At 41.1% G+C, this 22,128-nt stretch overlaps 1 protein-coding gene and 1 pseudogene across 1 annotated transcript; both read right to left on the reverse strand.

Moving 5' to 3' along the window:
* Window positions 1–6,131: 6,131 nt before the first annotated feature.
* On the reverse strand, window positions 6,132–10,076 carry LOC107278447 (protein ALP1-like; annotated as a pseudogene).
* A 9,273-nt stretch (window positions 10,077–19,349) lies between these two features.
* On the reverse strand, window positions 19,350–21,231 carry LOC107277557 (uncharacterized). Its single transcript, XM_015761247.3, has 2 exons — window positions 20,349–21,231; window positions 19,350–19,881 (listed from the first exon to the last, which is right to left on the reverse strand). Exons 1-2 carry the CDS (start codon window positions 20,553–20,555, stop codon window positions 19,585–19,587), a joined length of 504 nt encoding a protein of 167 aa, XP_015616733.1. The 5' UTR covers window positions 20,556–21,231; the 3' UTR covers window positions 19,350–19,584.
* Window positions 21,232–22,128: the final 897 nt, after the last annotated feature.

Consider the following 22,128-nt stretch of genomic DNA (forward strand, 5'->3'; position numbering starts at 1 on the left):
ATGTAGGAGCTTGAGACGATTATTATTACACAAAAGATTAAGAAAAAGAAAACACACACACGCACAAGCTTTGCTCTCCGCTTGAGTCCTTGTCAACTTCAGTGTGCAAAGCAAAGAGATATGCACTCATGACAAGCCGAAGCCGGCGTTGTTGATGATCATCGATCAGAAGCACAGGGTGGCGAGGAGGTCGAAGATGATCTCCCAAAGGCGATCGGCGCACACACGGCCGCCGCGGCTGACGCGCGTCTTGTCCAGGCGCAGCAGCAGATCGTACAGCCTCAGCACCAGAGCTTCCCTCCTTGTTCGTCCCACGTCGCGGACGATGTCGTCCGGCAGCTTCGCCCTCAGCACCTCCCTCGCTATTCCCTGTCCTTCCTGCAAGAAGTGATTCAACTGCTGGATCTCCCATGCGTTGAGTTCCATGGTGGTGTAGAACGTAACAGTTGAGCTGCCACTTCTTCCCGGCTGCCCCTGGTGACACAAGTACATAACATCGATCAGCAATGTGCAAAGCCCGACTTGATGAGCAGCAAAACAATCACGCGTATATTAGGACCGCTGCTGCATTTGCATTGCATACGGTGCCGCAGTTTGCCGTGCCTCAAGTTCGGCGTGCAACGGGTAGTTAGTATATATTTGTTTGCTTACCACACAATTAGCCCGTCACGAGAAATTAGGTGATCATGAACTACTTTGCCACAAGTTTCTTGGCCTAAGTTGTGGCTCTCAAATCGTTCGCCAAACTTGTGGCACAGGCTAGCTTGTGGCTTGGTAAGTTCAAGTAGTCATCCAAACAAGCCAGGAAATTCAAGCAAGATTGAGGATGAAGAGTGGAGTGTACCCACCGGCAAGAGGTACGGCAAGGACAGCAGCATCTCTCCTGCGGCACGGAAAGAAAGAACCAGCTGCTTCTCTTGTTCGCGCAAGGTTTCCATGACACAAATTTTGGTAACCTACTCTTCTCTCGCAGCACTCGAGCAATACTCGCTTGGAAACAACGGCTATGGCCTGGCGCTCGCTGGGAGAAATTTGGGGCCTGGGCCTTGGGGTGAGTTGGGAGAATGCCTTGGGACCCTATTTATAGTTCATCCCCACGATGTTGCGCGTGCGCAGCCGTGTGTGAACTTACTTTCTATTCATAACTACATGAGAGTTAGGACCTGTGTTTGGGGAGCTTTAAGCTGTTTCATTTTATTCTAAAATCAGAAGCTCCCCAAACAGTTATGATTTTTATTCAGATTTTAAGAAACTGTAGCTGTAGAATTCTAAACTAAAAATCAAAAGCTGAAAACCCAACTCTTCAAGATTCTAATTAGAAGCTGGCTAGATGCTCTAACCAGCTGCCTCAGGCCCTAAGTTTCATAGGCCCAGAGTAGTTGTCACATCCTGATTTTTGTTTCAGGATTTATAAATTATTTAATAAATTATTATTAAAATTTATATTAAATGTTCATTAATTTACAAGTGAAGTTAAATGTGGGAAATAAAATTTCCTAAAGCATGGATGGATTTAATTTTTATTAAATTCTCCATGGTTAATTATACTCTCTGGAATATTCTTGGATTTTTCGGAGCTAATCGTTGAGTATCTTATCCGAATCGAACTCGTTTTCGAGTTTATCTCCAAAACCGAGTTTTTGATTTCCCGGATCGATTTCTTGCGGGAGGAGTCCGATCTCTTCAATCCAAGGCTATAAATAGGACCCCCTAGTCCTCCTCTTTCGTTTGCCCCTCTCCCGTGGTCTCCCATGCCCCGTAGCCTCTCCGCCGCCGCCGCCGGCCGAACTTCAGCCGTGTCGCGCCGTCGCCTCCGCCGTTGCCGCCGGTCGCCGTCACCGCCGTAAGGTGCGCCGAGGTGTGGGCAAGCTCGGCCGTTCCCTCCCCGCTGTCGCCGGTCACCGGAGCCCCGTCGCCGTCGTCGACCGAAGCCGCGCCGCCGCTAGACCTCGTCGCCGGCCGTCGTCGTTCGTTGTTTTGGTCACCGGTGAGTTCGCCGTGCCGTCCGCTACGCGTAGGTGTCCTCCGTTTGCGCCGCCGCGCCGTCGTTCGCCGGCGAGCACGCGAGGCCGAGCCGTCGCCGGTGATGACGTCATCGCCGACGTCATCGTTGCCGTCCGCCGTGGTCCGGTCGTGGACCGATGGATCTTGGCCGTCCGTTTTGGATGGATGAATCTTGGCCGTTCGTTTTCGTGAACCGTCGCCATGCACCCGGTCCTCCGCGAACCCTAGCCGATGACGCAATAATCCCCTTTTCCTTTTTAAAAATAATTCATTATTGCGTCATAATTCAATTAAAATCCATAAAAATGCTTTAATCTGGTTTAATCTTTAAAAATTTATAACTAATTCTTTGTAACTCAGTTTAATGTGGTTCAAGTTGCAAAAGTTGTATAAAATAAAGATCTACATATTAAAATTATCCATAAATTGAATTAAATTTATTTAATCTTTTTTTAAATAGGCTTTAATTAGATTTAATCTTGTAAAACTCGTAATAAATTCATATGAAGTCCGAATGAGGCCGTTCAAGTCTCATAATTCATCTAAAATTATGATCTACATGTTTGTTTACTTTTTATGTATTGTCTATTTGATTTTTATTAGTCTTTTTCCTCGTTTAGCGTGTTAGCTTGTCGTTTCCGTCGTTTCGAAGGTTTGTGAGTGTGCCGGAAGTGTTAAGAAGATTAATTGAAGACCCTTTATTGCAAGGCAAGTCACATAGATCCCAAACACAGTTCCTTTGAGCATGTTGATCCTATATTTAAATTCTCTATTTATTTCAACTGTGCATTTATTTTCGAATGTCACTGGGTGGTGTGAATCTATTCCTTTGTTATGGCCTGTTTGCATTGATTATTCTATTCCTTGATACCTTGGGATATTATAATTTGACTAGTTGAGCTTTATATATATTGGTTCAGCTAGATGTTAGACATAATTGCTTAGCCATGCTTAGAAACATTAGCACACAATCGGGATAACTTATGATTCACTATTATTTAATGATGGCTTAATGATAGTTCACGATGGTCAATCGTGATTGGTTAATTAATTAAATTACCAACTAAAACTTGATAATGGTGGGTTGTGAGCATATGGTTTTGAGAGTCGTGCTCATGACAATTAAGGACCGGTTCACGATTTTCGGTTGTGAAACATTAACCGTGCCAACCACAAGCCAGCGTGGGCAACGGCTTTACCTTTTGTATAACACGGTTCATTGCGGAGCACCAGACTGAGAAGTGGCGGAGATAAGCCCACGGGGGTCGCTGGGGAGTCCATGCCTTGTTTTATAAGGGGGTGATTATGATCCAGGAATGGTGCACTGTGGTGAGTTGTGTTGTGCAGAGGATATTGTCACAGCCTCTATTCGGGTACTTTCCAGTATCGCGATGCATGGTAGACATGATGTTGAGGCTGTGTCTTGTGGGTACAGTGGTACACCTCTGGCCAGAGTAAAGCTATTCGAATAGCCGTGCCCGCGGTCATGGGCGGGTCTAACAATGTCTTTCGTGATTAGTCTCACACTTCTCACCATAATAAATGATGTTATAACTGGTAATAATTTGCTTAGCTCCTGGTTTGGAGTTAGATCTGTACAGCCGGGTATGGTTGTTCAGGATGGTTGGGCCTGTGCAGCATGGGTGTCCTGTTCAGTGTTGATTAAAATTTCTGATTAATTACTCCATTGTTTTACTTCTCTTAAATGTTTTGCTAAATGCTGCTTTTGCAAATGAGCCTATATTATACCATCCTTTGGTATCCTTGTGCACTTGCATATTTGCTGTGTGGCTTGTTGAGTATGTCATATGCTCATTCTTGCAATAATCAATCAACCTCAGTTGAAGACAAGTTGCGAAGGAGAAGACGTTTGGCTTATACCCCAGTTGAGCTGCCTGTGGGAGTGGAGCTGAAGCCATCGCTAGACCGTTATTCCGCTGCTGTTTTCTTTTCTTTTGTAAGTGTGTAATGTTATTATAATGATGGATTTGTATATTAAATTGTCAGTTTGTGTACCTCGGCTGATTCCTGGACGAGGATTTTATGCACAAATAAGTTCGGAAATTAAATTTCCGGGCGTGACAGTAGTGATTGAGATACACTTGATAGTACAGTGGTAAGAGATGTGTGAGATATGTAGTTTCCTTGTTTCAGCCTCAACATCCCATGTATAATCCCCAACGCACTTCCAATTTCTTCTTAATAAAATGTTTGCAGGGACGTTTCTCCCTCCAAGTCTCTTTTTTTTTCACCGGAGTGGTCATTTTGGCATGTTATTAGCCATTTCGTTGTCTGCTAGCATTTTAACTTTATCTATTTGGCAAGTCTTTCGCATGTAGTGCTCATTTGTTTATGACGAGTTCTACCTTGTACGCACATGCCCCATTTGTTCAACCTGTTGTTTGACTGTCAGTGGCTTTTGGTGTTCAATACGGTTCTCACCGCGAACACATCACACATTTCTACCGCTTAATATTTTTCCATCACAACACAGATCGGCGCATACGCATATACGACACCATACTCACAACCTCATGAATGCACTACTTCATGAATGCGTCCCTAATACATGCACCCAAATGATCCTACTCTGTGCTGCGGTTGGCAACGGCGCGCTGCTGCTATCCACTCTCGATTGATCGCTTGCGCTCACTGTGTCTCACGGGGAGTACATTTGGAGGGCGAGACGGGCGAATATTTCTGAATTGTGCATATGCTACATGATACTGCACTGATGAATCCTCTATTTCTCTTCATTCACCATGATCAAGGCTGCAATGTTCCGGATCGATCGGTCAGCTCATTACCATGCTACTCCCTCCGTTTCACAATGTAAATCATTTTAGCATTTCCCACATTTATATTTATGATTTTATATAGATTCATTAACATCACTATGAATATGGGAAATGTTAGAATGACTTATATTATAAAACGAAGGAAGTAGTAAATTTAAATTTAGTGACCAGAAAAACAGAGAGGAGAAAAGAAGGCATCGTTACTACATGCAGAACAAGGGTCAAAGTAAAAAAAAAAACAGTAAAAAAAAGCTGAAGGTACGTGGCTGCCAACCACCATGAGCAAGTGCACGGTCACCATGGCAGCCATATACCTTCCGCTCTTTGTGTTTTGGACGTTGAGCCGTTGTGAGCTCTCATGGTCAGGGCGTTAACCAGCGCTCATTAAGACGTTGTTTAGTTTTCAAAACAAAAATATTTCACCCATCACATTAAATGTTTGGACACATACATAAAGTATTAAATATAGAAAAAAACAAATTACACAGTTTATGTGTAAATTGCAAGACAAATCGTTTAAGCCTAATCACGTTATGTTTTGACAATGTGGTGTAACAGTAAACATTTGCTAATGACGAATTAATTAGGCTTAATAAATTCGTCTCATATTTTTTCTGGTTGAATATGTAATTTGTTTTATTATTAGACTACGTTTAATACTTTTAATGTGTGTCTGTATATTCGATGTAACAATTAAACCTAAATTTTTTCCCCAACTAAACAAGGCATAATAAGATGCTGTTCCAGAGGAAATCACGTACTCTGTCGCCAACACGATCCGTGGACTGTCGGTGCCGGCTTTGACGATAACTCTTCATTCACCAATCTTTGAGGTCAAACAAGCAGCAGAGCGGAGAGCACATATGGCCCTTGAGTCCTCCACATGCGTCGCGCCACCCATCACCCATGGCTGCTCCTTTCTGATTATACGTACCCAACAAAGGCGTAAGGAAATTAATGCGCATGAGCTTCTTCCTAATGAGACACCACGACATGGCTTAGGGCAAGTACAACCGTGTAGACAGCTTGCTGTCTTTTTACACAAATAGACAGCTTAAACAGACGGCTTATACAATGGGTTGTTGGTTTGGCTGTCTGTAGAGTGTTTAATTCATCCTTTGACACACAAATCATGATGATCTAGTGTATAATTGATCTTTGTAGTCATTTTGTTGTATACATAAGACAATGCACAACACATTTAAATATTCCGCATGACTTGTAAAATAAACATGTATATAATAATTATATATATTTACATATGAAATGATCTTAGAAATATATGATGTGATATAATAATAAAGTCACCATTTCATTGGACACATGGCTCTAACCTCCTCTTGGCCCATATCGCTGCCATATGTGCTCAACTAAATCATTCTTGAGCTGTCGATGTGTAGAGGCAGCCCGGATAGCCGAGTTTCTGTTAAGCACGTCGACAAAGCATGGATTAGGATTGTCATTTGTTTGCACTTCCGGTGGTAGGACAATGGTTGCACTTGGATTTTCATTCAAATCCAATGGGATTTTAACCAAATCCTTTTCATCTTCCACTATCATATTATGGAGGATAACGCAAGCTTGCATTATATTAACAACATCATTCCTTTTCCACAACCGTGCTGGACGGTTGACAATATCAAAACAGGATTGCAACATGCCAAATGCACACTCGACATCCTTCCTTGCCCCTTCTTGTCGTTGTGCATATAATTTATGTTTCTCCGTTTGAGGTTTTCTTATTGTCTTCACGAAGGCAGCCCACTCGGGATATATTCCATCGGCAAGATAATACCCCGTGTCATACTGCGTTCCATTTACAGTATAACTCACTCGGGGGGCTTCTCCTTTTATCGCATGAATGAACAATGGTGACTTGTTTAACACTTGGATATCATTTTGAGACCCGGCGTTGCCAAAAAAAAAGCATGCCATATACGAAGGTCCCGAGATGCTACCGCTTCAAGGATCATTGTAGGTTTACCTTTGAAACCATTGGTAAACATGCTTGCCCAACCTTTTGGACAATTCTTCCATTGCTAATGCATACAATCAATACTTCCTATCATGCCTGGAAAGCCACGAGCTTCATTCTCTTGTAAAATTTTTTCTAGTTCATCACTTGTCGGAGGACGCAAGTACTTGCTACCAAAACATTCAATTATTCCTTCGGCAAATTTTCCCAAACATTCCAAAGAAGTGCTCGCTGCAATCTTGAGTACCTCATCTAGTGCGTCCGCTGGTGTGCCATATCATAGAATTCGAATAGCAGCAGTGCACTTTTGGAGAGGTGAGTGGCTATCTCGACCCGTTGCATCAACTCTTTGGGTAAAAAATTGATCCCAGTTAGACAGGGCATTGACAATTCGAAGAAACAAAGGCTTATTCATCCGAAACCTCCTCCGAAACTGCTCATCGGTATAGATAGGATTTGCTGAAAAATAATTAGCAACTAAATCTTCATGTCCCTTTTCTCTTGGCCTAGGTATGTACCTTCGAGGTCCACTTTGACGTTGGCGACGGCGAGGTGGACCAGAAGAAGATCCTTCGATTTTGGCCTTTAATTTATCGCCAATCTTCCTTCGAAATGATTCCATTATTTCATCTTCGGCGAGAAAATCTTCAAGTGTATATACTTCCGCTGGATCGATTTCTTCAAGGACAGTATCTTCATTGCCTCCATCTCCACCAGAGGCGAAGAACTCGCCACCAGACCCCTCGCCGTCGCCACCAGAGGCACCAGAGGCCTCCATCGCCACAATTGTGATGCATACAAGTCACAGAGCAGTTGATTTTATATACAAATGCATACACGGCATTGCCTTATCATTTCACATTGCATCTCACATCATATCAGTTCACATTGCAATGACCCATCAGTTCACATTCCATTGACACGTTTCAGTTCACAAAAATCAGTTCACAATAGCCAAAAAAAAACAATCCCAGAAACAGAACGTAGCAAAACAGAGACTGCTTCCAATTAGCAATTCATGTGCTCCTGGATTCCAAAACATAGCAAAACAGAGACTAGTTCATATTCTTTGACCTTCAGTCCACTCTCCAGAAGCTGCATTGCCTTCTCACCCCTTACAGTAACATAGCAAGCAATCTTCTCCAAGACCTGCAAGAGTACTAGGTCCCAATTACAGAATTTAGGATAGACATAGTCAATATGAGAAGAATTTAGCTAACAGAAACTAGTTCCATGCATAGACAAATATGATCACTACAATAAAAGTAGGTTCAGTACTACTTCATGCTCAGACAAATATTGAAATTACTTGAAGTACACACAAATATTGAAGTTACTTGAAACCTAAATAAATATATAGTAACTGATAGGATATATAACATTGATAACATGCAGGAAAATTGATAGAACATAGCAAAATTCAGACAAGTTAGGCTAGACAGAGAAGTAAACATGAAACTCACCTCAATTATCAGTAAATAATTTCTTCTTCAAAAACTTCAATGTATTTCCATGGTCAACCTTCTCTTCATCGGACATCAGACTTGTGTCAACTGCAAGAAGGCGGTTATATGTCTCATACATCCTAGCTTCAACTTCTAATTTTCTTGCCTCTCTTTGCACCTTTGCTGCCTCCATTTGCTCCTTTGCTGCAAGATGGGAAATCTTTGCTTGTTCGATCTTCTCGGATGATAGCTTCTGCTGTATTTCCAATACTTTCAGCCTATTTGCATTCTGTTCATTCTGGAGTTTACTAAATTTATCTAGCTTCTCAAGATCAATATGGTCCACCTCCTTACTTTGGGCATATTATAGTTTTTTAGCACTTTTTTGCCCCATTGGTCTTGGCTGTTCATCAAGTTCATCTACATATAAAGGGCTACTATCCTCTCCTTTCTTCTCCTTGCCTAACCCCTTTGTTGCTGTTCTTTTTCTTGCTGCTTTCAGGCCATTGTTGTATGTGATCCACTTTGCTTCAGTTTTAACTGTGTTCCATACTTCCATCAACACAAAAGGGCCTAGATTGAGTTTCTCATTGTCTTTTATATAGAATACATGGGCCTTCTCAATCCACATTTGATCATTATAGCCACTTGTATAAATCATTCTAGCCTTCAACCAAGCACTATGGAAAAGGTTAGTCCACTTATTTACCTTATGAAAGCGGTCCTTGATTTGCTTGGCATTTCTTCTCCTATGACTTGGTGTAGTCTCATTGTAAGTAGCCTCAACATCAGTCCAATATTGTTCATTCTTCCTATCAGCACCAACGGTTGAGTCCGTTGAATTGAGCAGCCAAGAGCTCATCTGTAAATGTTAATTAGCATATATTATCACTTGGACTGTTATGGTAAGTAAAAAAACTACAAACACAATGAATTTACAGTGAGACTCACCATCCTAACATCTTCTTCTTGAGTCCAAAAGATTCTTTTCTCAGTCCTAGGTGTCTCATCACCACTGTCAACATTAACATATGTATTGTCCCTAGCTGAAATAGGAGTCGAGTAATCATCTTCTGACTGATTTTGGCCTCCAACAAAATTAAATTGTTGAGACAAGTTAGGCTAGATCAAGTTTATGAAGCCTCCAAGAGATGTTGCATTGTTTCCCCTGCCATATTTTACACATATGTATGAGCAATGAAAGCAACTAGGGACTAATGTTATGTGTAAAAGTAGGAACTAATGTTTGTTTCAGTGCTGCATCCTGGTTGATGTTATACAGTGGATAAAAACTAGTTACATAGCTTTATTAAACTATCAAAGAAATCTGCACCAGTGCAATCAATCTTTGCATCAACCACAATACTGAAACTCATGACAGTGTATCCCAAATCTTTTATAAGCGAGGGAAGTGCAAATAACATCTAAAATTAATTCCTAGCCATATGATTCCCATCATTGAGCTCATCACAGAAGCAAAGTTCAGAGATAGTACCATGTTGCAGGATCTGAAGATTGAGAACTCCATGGTTGACCACCAGGGCTTTGGCCGGCGCTGCCGAAGAAGCCGCCAGCGCTGCCGTTGAAGAAGCAGCTGCCGTCGGTGAAGGAGCTTGGTGGTGGACTAGCCGCGCCATATCCCGAACTCCGGTGCTCTGGCACACGCGCCGCCAACCCTGAACTGCTCTGCTCCGGCACCATCGACTCCGCCCGAGCTCCTCCCTGGGCCTTCCGCATCGGCGCCGCCGCACCCTTTCGAGATTGCGATGTAGCTGGCTTGCGCATCCGAGCCGCATCCAACTTCAGCATATCTTGCGCCGCCGCCGCCGCCTCCTTCCGTGTCTGCCGCGACATGGTGGCCATATCGAAATAGGGTTGGATGGGGAATGCAGGGGGGGCTATTTCAACGCGCGCGAGAGAGATTTTGGCGGGCGAGGAAGGCGCGAACCTGCTCCGCGCGCAAGAGAGCTGATCTCCGCGCAGCTGATCCCGCGCCTCCGTCGCCTCCCCGCATCGCGTCGTACAACGGGCTTCATCGCCGTCGCGCCGCCTGGGAGCACGCGCTGGCCTCGTCGACGAACGAGACGACGGATGGGCCGAAGCGAGCGGCGGGGGGGGGGGGTTTCGCAAAAAAACAGTGCATATCGCGCCGACCCGTTGTACTTGCCCTTACGTAATCTACGTCTTGCCCGTCTTGTTTGACATCTCGCTCACAAAAGAGAGGTAAATAATAAAAAGGGAAATGTACGGGCGTACTGCAGTAACTACTTTCATCAATGAATTCAGAAACAAAATCCTACAATTTCTTGTAATTAATAAGGTTGGATAGGAATATTTTGCATATGTTGTGATTATTATATGGAACATAGAAATTGGCAGAGTATGTACATGTGGATGCAAATCCACTGTGAAGTACTCAAAAAGAAACCTAATCTAGTTAGTTGAGGTAACAATAAATTAAAAAAACATAAAAAATACTAACTATTTCCTTTAGATTGACAATACTTTAAACAAGTGTGCAATCAATATTTAACTATGAATAATTTCTAAATATTTATCTTATAAATATGAAGACGATATATACAGCTTTGCCTTAAAAAGTACTTCAATAAAATAATAATTTTGTTGAGATTTTTATATCGTGTTTTCCTCCAACCGTCAAGTATTATCAATCTAGTAGATCAACAGCTAGCAGCAACAAACTAGATAAATAGGTTGATGTAGATCTTTTTTTATTTTCCATAAGATTGCTTACAGGGGAGGGGCTGAAGGCTTAGATTAAGCAAAACAGGAGATTAGTAGTTCTTCTAGATTGTACTACTCCGTAGGTTGCTATGCCATAGTGCCAGACCGCGCGACACGGCTTACGTGGCAGAACTAGCTTGCAGTGCGGGGTGGGCCCACCACCAATACTAGTTGCAATGGTCTAACTCCTTGTTTTTCTACTTTACTAAAAAAAAATACGTGTGCGTTGCAACGGATGAAATCTATTTTAATCTTATTATTATTATAGCAAATATGTCCGTGCGCTGCAACGGGAATAAGTAAAATTATACTAATTACTATATGATTAGATATAGTTTTTATAATATCAGCTATTTAAGAAAAATATATTCTTCAAATAGACCTAGTAATCTTATGTGCAATTCATAATTTACCATAATAATAATAATAATAATAATAATAATAATAATAATAATAATAATAATAATAATAATATAAAAAAGCCTTCACCCTAAAAAGTGGAAGAAAAATCATAAGATGAAACCAAGAATTGAGGACAATCTCATAACGGAAAACGAATAGGAGTGGAGTATTATTGTTTTTAGGGTAACTGGAGTCTAGTTTAATTTTTTATTATGAGGACGATATACAAAAATCGTGCATAACGTTTAACAAAAGCACTTCTGTTTTTAGTAGTGTGTGATCTTCAACTGCTCTTTGTTAGACAAAACCAGGCATGGTCGGGACAATTACTTCAATCCTGAAACCAGTCATTAAAACAAAGAGTTATCAAGGTCCAAGAATAAAAAAGACGTTTTCTCAAATATTTTATTTAGTGGGATATAGGATTAGAAATATTAATATTAACGTTAACAGAAAGTCGAGTCAATCTCCTGTTAGTCATTAATTTCTCTATCGAACAACTGTGTTCTCCTTGAAAGCCAGGCATTATTTTGTGCATTAAAATATTTCCTGTTAATTATCCGCCTTGCACCCTCGCTGATTAGTTTTTTTTTTTACAGAACCTCGCTAATTAGTTGCTCTGGACGGAAACGGATTCGATTTACATGGCGGGGTTGTTTGACGCAGGAAACGCTTTGTAGACGATATCAGTACGAATCGAAAGCAGACGACGTACGAAAACTTGTGACAAAAATATAGATAAAGATATATAAAGATTTGTTTACAACTTGCCGTTTGTTCGCTCAAAATTATAAATTGCAATATTTGAATGCGGGAGAAGGATTATATTGGCAATATAGTTGGGTTCGGTGCGCAAATATGTTGCAGCAAGTTTTTACTACTCCCATAAGGTAGTGCAAGTACTATCCAGATAATTTGCTGAGAAGTGTTGCATTGTGTGAGTTGTTATGTGATGTCCAGTTCGCTAGGTGTAATTTGGTTGGTTTAGTACTCCCTCCCTCTGATTAAATTATAAGATCTATGATTTTTTATACGATCTTCAGTAACAAACTTTAATTGTTAATTTATTTAATATTATGTTACCAATGGATACAAAATTATTATGACATAAAACTACTTTGAAATATGAATTTAGAAATATAACATGTATAGTACCTCTCTTATATATCGTTAGAATGACTAGTCGCCTACCTGTGCGTTGCACGGGTTATTATTATCTCATTATAAATATCTAATTTTTTAATGGAGTAAACATGCTGATTTTTTTCATATTATATCTACTTAGGCCAAAAGAATTGTAGTAGTTATTAATTTCCAATTTTGAATTAAATTAGTATAAACAGTAAATTAATATTTCATGATATTTCCAACTGCTATTTCGTATTCAGAAAAATAATGTAGATCAATCTACATTCTCAGCTCCAAAATTATGATTAATAGCTTGGTCAGATCGGTCACAGAATCATAACTTCAATAATGTCACATAAAAACTGCAAGTTTGATAAAATACTTATCTGGAGCGCAGATGTGACGATCATTGATGAAAGTGCAAGCAAGCGTTCTGATCCCTTCTTTCTATAAAGTTAAGGCCAAAGGCTCAAATCTCGTGGTTCCACGTCATCATCAAATTATAAACTGTTGGATGAATTCATTAGATCGCTTCGCAGACGTTGGATGGAATGCAGCATAGAGCCCAACCCATTAGTCATCGGATGAGTCTCTCCGCCTCCTCAGTACCAAATATAGCCCACATGAACACATTGGCCCATCTCCACACACATCTACATGTATCCAGCCCGTCAATCCGTATAAAAGAACTTTATGGCTGAACGTCCCTTTAGTTAACATGTGCTATCTAAATTATCTACAAATTTTGGATAGGGCTGCTAAAAAGAATTTCTCCAAGAAAGCTATTTGTTTCTTCTGTTTATTCTTGAGATTGTATCTCCTATCTAATAAATTGATATTAACCAAGCCCCGCAGCAACGCGCGGGGCATCCTCTAGTTTCTATGCAATTGTTAACAAGTCCCACAGCAACGCGCGGGGCATCCTCTAGTTTCTATGCAAGCAAACGTTCTGATTTCTGGATAAACACATCTCAACATCTGAATTAGAAACTAATCTTAGATTAGAGGCATTGCCGGCGCCGGCGATTTTTGCTGGTTCGTGAACTGCGTGCAATTCTCCATATCGATCACATGCAAACCCGGCCATATCGATCACATGCGAACCCGGCCGGCCGGTCAGATCGATCGCCGGTGTGCTGGCCCTCGGTCGCCACGATATTCGGCGACTGATCTAGTGCGGAGTCATATGAACATCTTCTGAGATGATACATCATAAACGATGGAAGCCTTTTCCTGACGTCCGTTGCGGATCGGACATAATCATTTGCATTTGCATCTGCTGTGATCGTTACGTATGCGTGCATAGCTATTTATTATGGAGTTTGAGATTGCGTAAAACATATGTGCAGGCCCGGACTCAATGTTAGTTGGGCTTTTATGAGTCCATGTATGGTTATAATATTAATCTACGATCACGATAGCTTGATAAATCTAATTAATGGTCAGATTTTTCTGGTTAATGTGAGAGCTCCTAGAAAGTGCCCGATTAGTATAAGTATAGATAGATAGATAGATTATTAGAATGATTTATGATGAGTTGTATCTTGTACGCACATGCTGTTGTTGTTTGACTGTCGGTGGCTTTTGGTGTTGATCAATATGCGGTTCTCACCGGGAACACATCACACATTTCTACCGATTAATATTTTTTCGTCAGAAGGCAACACCATACTCACAACCTCATAAATAATGACACATACACCCCAAATCCCCACTGATCCTACTCTGCTCTGCGTTTGGCAATGGCACGGCTGGCCGCTCTCGATCGCCTGAATTGCTCACTGTGTGGCACGGCACGGGGAGTACATTTGGAGGGCGAGACGGGCGAATATTTTTAATCGCACTCGTGCTGCAATTAACGGCTCCAACAACGCAGCGTGTAGGCTTTTTCCTGTCATGTCCTGCAATTGCAGAAAAATCCTATATGCTTTTCTTTGGAGAGATTTATAATCTACTCCTATATATATGCCTTTGACTAGCTACGAGTAGTACTCCATTTTTTTATCATTTTGTGGAATTTGACTAGCCGCAATTCGCTCCTAGCTCACGCTCTACCGGCCGGCTGCACACAAAGTAGTGGATGCATGCTTCCATGCGAAGCATTTTGATTCACTGCTTAGCTAGAACTCTCAAACAACGACAAGAGCCCCTGATCGTACCTAAACCAAACCACCGAATGAACAAAGAAAACACACTCATGTTTGCACAAGCTCGTGATGCATGCATTAACCCCTATGCCTTGTGTATTTCTTGACAGCCTTTCATTCCGGAGAGGCAGCTCAACTTGCCGTACGTCTATGGCGGCCGGTGAGAGGCGAGGTGAGGGTTCGGGGGCGAGTCGAGTGTGTTAGGGGGGGGGGGGGAGGGCAAGAGGTGGAAGAAGAGAGGAATGGAGCAGGTGATGTTATATCCGGCTGTGCTATCGTCGGTGGCGGACAACACAGAAAACATACATGTCACCCCTTTTTCTTTCGTCAAAGACGATGGCTACCTAGCTTCATTCTGTCTTCTCCTCCCCCCTCAACTAGTGCAGCTCCTGATGATGCGGAAGAACAGCAACAAAATTGTTGGTTGTATGCACAGCTAAGCTAGCGGCAGTTAGTTAAGCGGCAAAAAAGAGAAGAGACTGGCCATTCATTGACGATCGAAATTCGAAGGTGAAAAGCCGGCCAGCTCGCATGTCCACTATAATAAGCTGGTTGCTTCAGCTGTAATATGTCTCCGTTGTAACATGTATAAACCATATATTTGCTGTGTTGAAAACATTTCTATGTTTTTTTAATAAACTAGGAAGATAGCCCGCACATTCGCGCTGGCATGCGTATTAGTTTGTTTTGAAAATAGTTCTAAAAAAATAAATTGAAATTAAAGTAAGGCATTTTCTATTTTTAATTGAGTGTTCATTGTATCTTTTTTTTTTGAAGAAATATGGACAAACTATAATAAATGTATTTTTCCCACCCTGCTAACCTTTTCTTTAATTGCTTCATATATATGCAATTCGTTATGCATGTGAATCAACATAGAAAAGTTCTTTGAAAAATATTTAATGTATTTTGAATTTAGTGATCGAGTCTAATTTCGAATTTGTGTTCAAATCAAATTATTGTTTTATTCTAAATTGTCTTTTCAGGGATTTTAAATTGTACTTAATCTCGTACCGTGTTGTGTTTGGACTTTTTTTTATACTTATTTTATTATTCCCAATTTTATCTATTTATAACTCATACTTTTATACGAACCCTTGATATTTTATATTCTACATGGAATCTTGTTGTATTTTTTTATACTTTTAGTGACTTTTTTATTTTTTAATGTATATGTTAATCACATTGCTTGTTTTATTTTTTGTTATGAATTTACTTACGAACACCTTATAGTTGATCCGTTTGCCACCATCGATCTGATGGATCATCTTGTCGACCTCCTCATTAGTGAGCCTCTCCTCATGCATTGGACATGACATGACGGGGCTTGGCGTTAGAGGTGAAGCCATTTTCTACTCCTTGTTGAAGATGCGAAACATCTCCCTCTGCCCCTCCTATCAGTACTTGTCCTTTAGCACACTATTAGGCCCAGGAACTTGTGGAAGTCAATGCTATTGCTGCCGTCGGTGTCCATCGGGTTCAGAGTACGTATCATGGTTCCAAGCTCCTTGGTGGCCGGTGATTGAACCTGGACTTTAGACTGCACATATTTGAATTCATCCATCATTTTCAAAGTGCTATTTTGCTCAAATATTTGTAGTTAGAATGACCAAATTATCTAACTTTTATATAGTAAATATGGGCAATATGGATCTTGGATTATGTATTTAATTATACAATAACACAAGAAAGCAAATAGATTGAGAAAAGTACTTGTAACTTACTTGAGAGTGATGATCATTTAGCTATTGTTATTTTTATATATTTTGTGTTAGCTAGAAAATAGGAAAGTTAGCTAGAAAATAGGAGGAGAGTGGGATCCCAGAGGAGAGTAGGAGGGTGGAGGAGTACTTACATGCGTGGTCACATACGGTGGGGGTGAAGGTGGGGTTACCGGATTTATTTTTAAGATTAAAATTATTGGGTCCACCTATTTAAAGAAAATCAATGTTTAGATTTTTTTTATTTTTAATTAGAATTTGCATGATTTATTTTTAAATTTATTAAAGCGCCACATGACATCCTATAAGCGTTTGTAGAACGTCACGTAAGAGGCGTAGCTAGCTAGATGGCACTGTGGGCCATGGACCACCTAAAAATTTGATCAAGATTAAAACTATAGTATATGTGCTAGTTAATATAATAAATGTTGTATAGTGGACCACCCTTTTAACTGACCTATTACATATAGATGGACCATCTTTACTCTAAATCATATCTACGCCACCGATCACGTGACAGTTTGAGAACGTTTGTAGGGAGTTTAATATACTTTTAGTATATAATATAATATAATGTTCCCACAAAATTATATTTTTATGATTTAAAACATATTCAAAACTGAGTTTTTAATTGTATAACACATACGTAGGAAGACGTAGGGCACGCTCTCTTAAAAACCACATGATAACCCAAATGCCTAAAATTAATTAATTTATTTTCCAAAAGCTTCAAGAAATTTTCTTATATTGATACAACAGTGGGTAGAACTGCTCCATATATCGACAGAGGATTTTCTTGATCTGATTGTTTGCTTATAAAATAAATTAAAACTATAGTAATTATTTTGAACACACCGAACTGTTGATTTCTTGATAAAAAAATGATTGCTTACAAATAGAAAAGAGAATAGGAGGAGGGGCAGCAAAAGAGAAGAGAGGAAGGTGTGCGTACAGTGCGTCGCATGCACGGAAAGAGGCGAGGTGTGCTTGACCGTGAGTCTCAACAGATCTAATCTAACAATGGAAAGAGGTGGATTTGGTTGTTTTCTTCTTGACATAAATCAAATGGTGTAAAATAATGGGTCCAGCAATTTAAATGAAAATCAATGATTGAATGTTTTACTTTTTTTTTTAGAATTTCTATGATTTTTTCTATTTTATTAGAACGTCATGTGGCGACTGAGAGTGTTTGTAGGAAGTTTTATGGTCTTTTAGTATATAATAGATAGATAATAGATAGATAGATTTGTTCAGACAGTAAAAACACAAGCATGTGCCCGCACTGTTATAGTCGTGTATATATACTCCTATGTCAAAACGCGGCACATATATATCCTGGTGTTTCTTTATAAAAAAAAAAGACTGGCATACGATTGACGCTGGTAGTGAGCGGGCCCCGGTTATCGTGGATTGGCATAAAAGTGGTTGCTTGTTTTTGGACGTTTGGATGAAGCCGGCCTTAGTATATATACTAATAACATCCCAAGCTGAGCCAACCTAACGAACAAAACGAAATATGCTCATCAACACAACAACTCCACCGGCCACTGACTAGTGGGAGCACCTACTCATGCATGCTCCTGTCCTGTGTGTCCTCCACAGTCCACAGAGGGTACAAATCAAAAGGGTCAAAATTCAAAAAGTACGGTACAAAATCCAAAACTCCAGCCCAAGAGTGTGACCCACTGGGCTGGCCCACCGGCCCACTTACCCACAGCGGCGCCCCTGAACAACAAGTGGCGAGAGCATATGCATCTGTGGCTGCTAGATAAGATGGCATTGCATGGACAACTCCAGTTGCTGCTCGATCAGGATTCAGCTACCATTGTGCTTGTGCACCAGTATAATCTTTTGCATGTTGCTTAATGCAGGGGAAGAATATAATATATGTCCATGGCAGCTAAAGAAGCAACGACAGAACCAATCAAAACGCATCATTATTGAACGATTCAGCCTGGGGGGTGAGGGATTTTAATCCCTGAATCACGGGACACGAAATGGTCGACGCAGAGGGCATACTCGAGGAGCTCTATGATCATGAAGCCCTAACAGGAGCATATGTCAACCACAGCCGGAGAGCAGGATGATATATATATAGGCGGCTCATTTTAAACAACCTCCATCTTCAATACAAAGCACAAAATGGAACAAAAATGATCGAACAACGTTGAATGCGTTCCCGTACGTGGATGTCGTCAACAAAATCAATCTCATTTCAAGTTTCCCGGACGAACTTCATCGAACACTTGCTAGCACCAGGAGGAAGATATATATGGTCTTTGATCTTGCATTAACTAAGGAATATGTATGAGCTCCATGTGATGGTTGTTGTTGTAGAACAGACGTAGCACTAGAAAAGATTATGAGGAGCTGAGGACAAGGGTGATGCTACGTTCATACTACATGGTGCACAGGACGAAACAGGTTGAATTTGCAAAATATATACTCCCTCCGTATTTTAATGTACGATGCCGTTGACTTTTTAATCAACGTTTGACCATTCGTTTTATTCAAAAATTTTGTGCAAATATAAAAATATTTATGTCATGCTTAAAGAACATTTGATGATGAATCAAGTCACAATAAAATAAATAATAATTATATAATTTTTTTAAATAAGATGAATGGTCAAACATTGAATAAAAAGTCAACGACGTCATACATTAAAATATGGAGGTAGTACGACACAGGTTGAACTTGCAAAATATATACAATGTGTTATTCATGATTAATTGGTATGTTAGTTTGTTCGATATGCGTTCTAGCTAGTGAGATGACATGTATATAGGACACCTGATAATTTTCGTTCTGGATTCGTATTCGCCACTGGCGCATGCATGCAGGACCCGCGGCTGCGGTTTGCATTCGTTAATGTGACCAATGCTAAGTAGAAGTACATCCTACAGGGAGATCGAAGCGGTACGTACGTGCTTGGTGACCGCTGGACCGGCCTCAACGTGAAATGAGGATGTAGAAAATCCAAATTCAAACCCTCTCGGCAATTTGTAGAATATAAATTAAAGCAATAGAAATGATATTGTGATTTCAAGGAGAACACATATAGGAGCTTGAGATGATTATTACACAAGAGAGAGCATAAGAAGAATATTAGCTGCGAAGATTAAGAAAAAGAAAACACACGCGCGCACAAGCTACCTCTCCTTGTCAACTACTTCCACACAAAAAGATGCTCGCATGACAAGCCGGCGGCGTTGTTGATCATCGATCAGAAACACAGGGTGGCGAGGAGTCCCAAAGACGATCAGCGCACACACGGCCGGCGCGGCTGACGTGCGTCGCGTCCAAGCGCAGCAGCAGATGATCGTACAGCCTCAGCACCAGAAATTCCCTCCTTGTCTCGTCGCGGACGAAGTCGTCCGGCTTCTCCCTCATCACCTCCCTCGCCATTCCCTGTCCTTCCTGCAAGAAGCGGTCCAACTTCTGCACCTCCCACCCGTTCAGTTCCATGGTGGAGTAGTACGTGACAGTCGTAGCGCTGCCACTTCCCGGCTCCTCCTGCAGGTTGATTAACCAAACGCAACCATAAGTACATGTAACATCGACCAGCAATGTGCAAACACGCGACTTAGTGAGCAGCGAAATCACGCGTGTTTTAATTATGACCAACTGATTTGCTGGTGCATGCATGCATTGCATACAGAAGGATGGAGTATAGCTATGGAACCATTGAGATTCGCTCCGATCCAGCAAAAAGTAACTCGAGGTACCGGTACCGCACGATACTAAATCGTTTCCGATTGTTAAATCTAGCTGGATATGATGGACATTATTAAATCCAACGATCAAAAACGATTTGGCACCATAAAGTACGGTACCTCGAGATATTTTTTTGTTGGATCCGTGCAAATCCCATGCTAACTAGTGAGCAAGAGATATGTTTAAAAAAAAAACACTAGTGAGCAAGAGGTACAGGTACACCTGGGTGGGAACGTACAGATACTGATCGTGAGTTGAGTACTTACCAAGGAGAAGGGCAACCCGGCCGAGAGGTCGGACAAGGACAAGGCCAGCAGCTTCCCTGCTGCTGCACGGAAAGAACGAGCTAGTTGTTCGGACAAGGATTTCACGGCCATGGCGCCCAAACTAATGATCCTACAACTCTCTGGTCTGCGCTTGGCAATGGCGCTCGCTTGCTCACTGTGTGGCACGGCACGGGGAAGTACATGCATTTGGGGGGCGAGAAGGGAGGATATTTAATTTATAATCGCTTGCTCTGCTTCTGTCTTCAACCGCTCCACTCCCTCCAACAACGCAGCGTGTAGGCTTTTTTATTCCTGTCCTGTCTTGCAAATGCAGAAAAAAGAAATCCTAGTATAGTATATATGCTTTCTGTGGATGGATTTGTAATCTATTCCTATATACGTTTGACTAGCTACGAGTAGTATTTCTTATCATTTCTGGAAATTTGACTAGCAACCGCCACGCAATTCGCTCTACCGGCTGCACAAAGTTGTGGATCGATGCTTTCCTTCCATGCGAAGCAATTTGATTCACTACGCAGCAGCAGCTAGAACTCTAAATCAATTACAAGAGCCTGATCTCGTACCAAAATCAAGCCACCGAACGAACAAAGAAAAACAATCTGGTTAATTTGTCGAAGCTAATTAACTCCTGATGCAAGATGCATTTACCCCTGTGCCTTGTGTTCTTGAGAGAGCCTTTCGTTTCCGGATAGAGGCAGCTACAGCTATCTACGCTGGCCGCGCTCAACTTGCCGTCTATGGCGGCCGGGGCCGGCGGCCTACTTCACCGGACCTGACCGTACATGGCGCCGGTGAGAGCCTGAGACTGAGTGGCGAGGTGAGGATTCGGCGGCGAGTCGAGTGTATTAGGTGGGGGCATGCAAGAGGTGGAAGCTAGAGGAATGGAGCAGGTGATGATATATCCGGCCGTGCCATCGTCGGTGGCGGACAACACAGAAACATACATGTCACCCCTTTTTTCTATTGTCAAAGACGATGACTACTTCATTCTGTCCTCTCCTCACCAAACCTCCGGATGATGCACAAGAACAGCGACAAAAATTGTTGGTAGAGTATGCACAGCTAAGCTAGCGGCAGTTAAGCGGCAAAATTGAAAGAGAAGAGACTGGCCATTCATTGACGATCGAATTAAGGTGAAAAGCCAAGCTGGTTGCATGTCAACTAATTAATAAACTGGTTCTTTAGCTGTAATATGTTCCGTTGTAATAACATGTGTAAACCATATTTGTTTTGTGTTCAAAACGTTCGCTTATAAAGTTGTTCAAAGTTTGAGAAGTCTAACTTAAGAAAAAAAAATTCTAAACATCTTATATATACACACCAACGGGTGGCTATACACCCCGTTGGTGTAGAAGCCGGGTTTTATAAATTTCCGTTATCTAAAAAAATTTTCCAAACATCTTATGTAAATGATTATAGATTGATACACGGAGCAATTCTATCTGTGGACATTATATATATTTGAAGCTGATGCGGAAGTTGAAAAGAAGTTAGGCCGTGTTTAGATTCAAATTTTTTTCTTCAAACTTCTAATTTTTCTGTCACATCAAATGTTTGGACACATGCATGAAGCATTAAATGTGGACCGAAAAAACCAATTGCACAGTTTACATGTAAATTGCGAGATGAATCTTTTGAGCCTAATTACGCCATTTGATAATGTGATGCTACAGTAAACATTTGCTAATGACGGATTAATTAGGCTAGCTTAATAAATTCGTCTCGCAGTTTACCGGCAAAATCTGAAATTTGTTTGGTT

Source organism: Oryza sativa, chromosome 11 (genome assembly GCF_034140825.1).
Source record: "Oryza sativa Japonica Group chromosome 11, ASM3414082v1".
Taxonomy (NCBI): domain Eukaryota; kingdom Viridiplantae; phylum Streptophyta; class Magnoliopsida; order Poales; family Poaceae; genus Oryza; species Oryza sativa.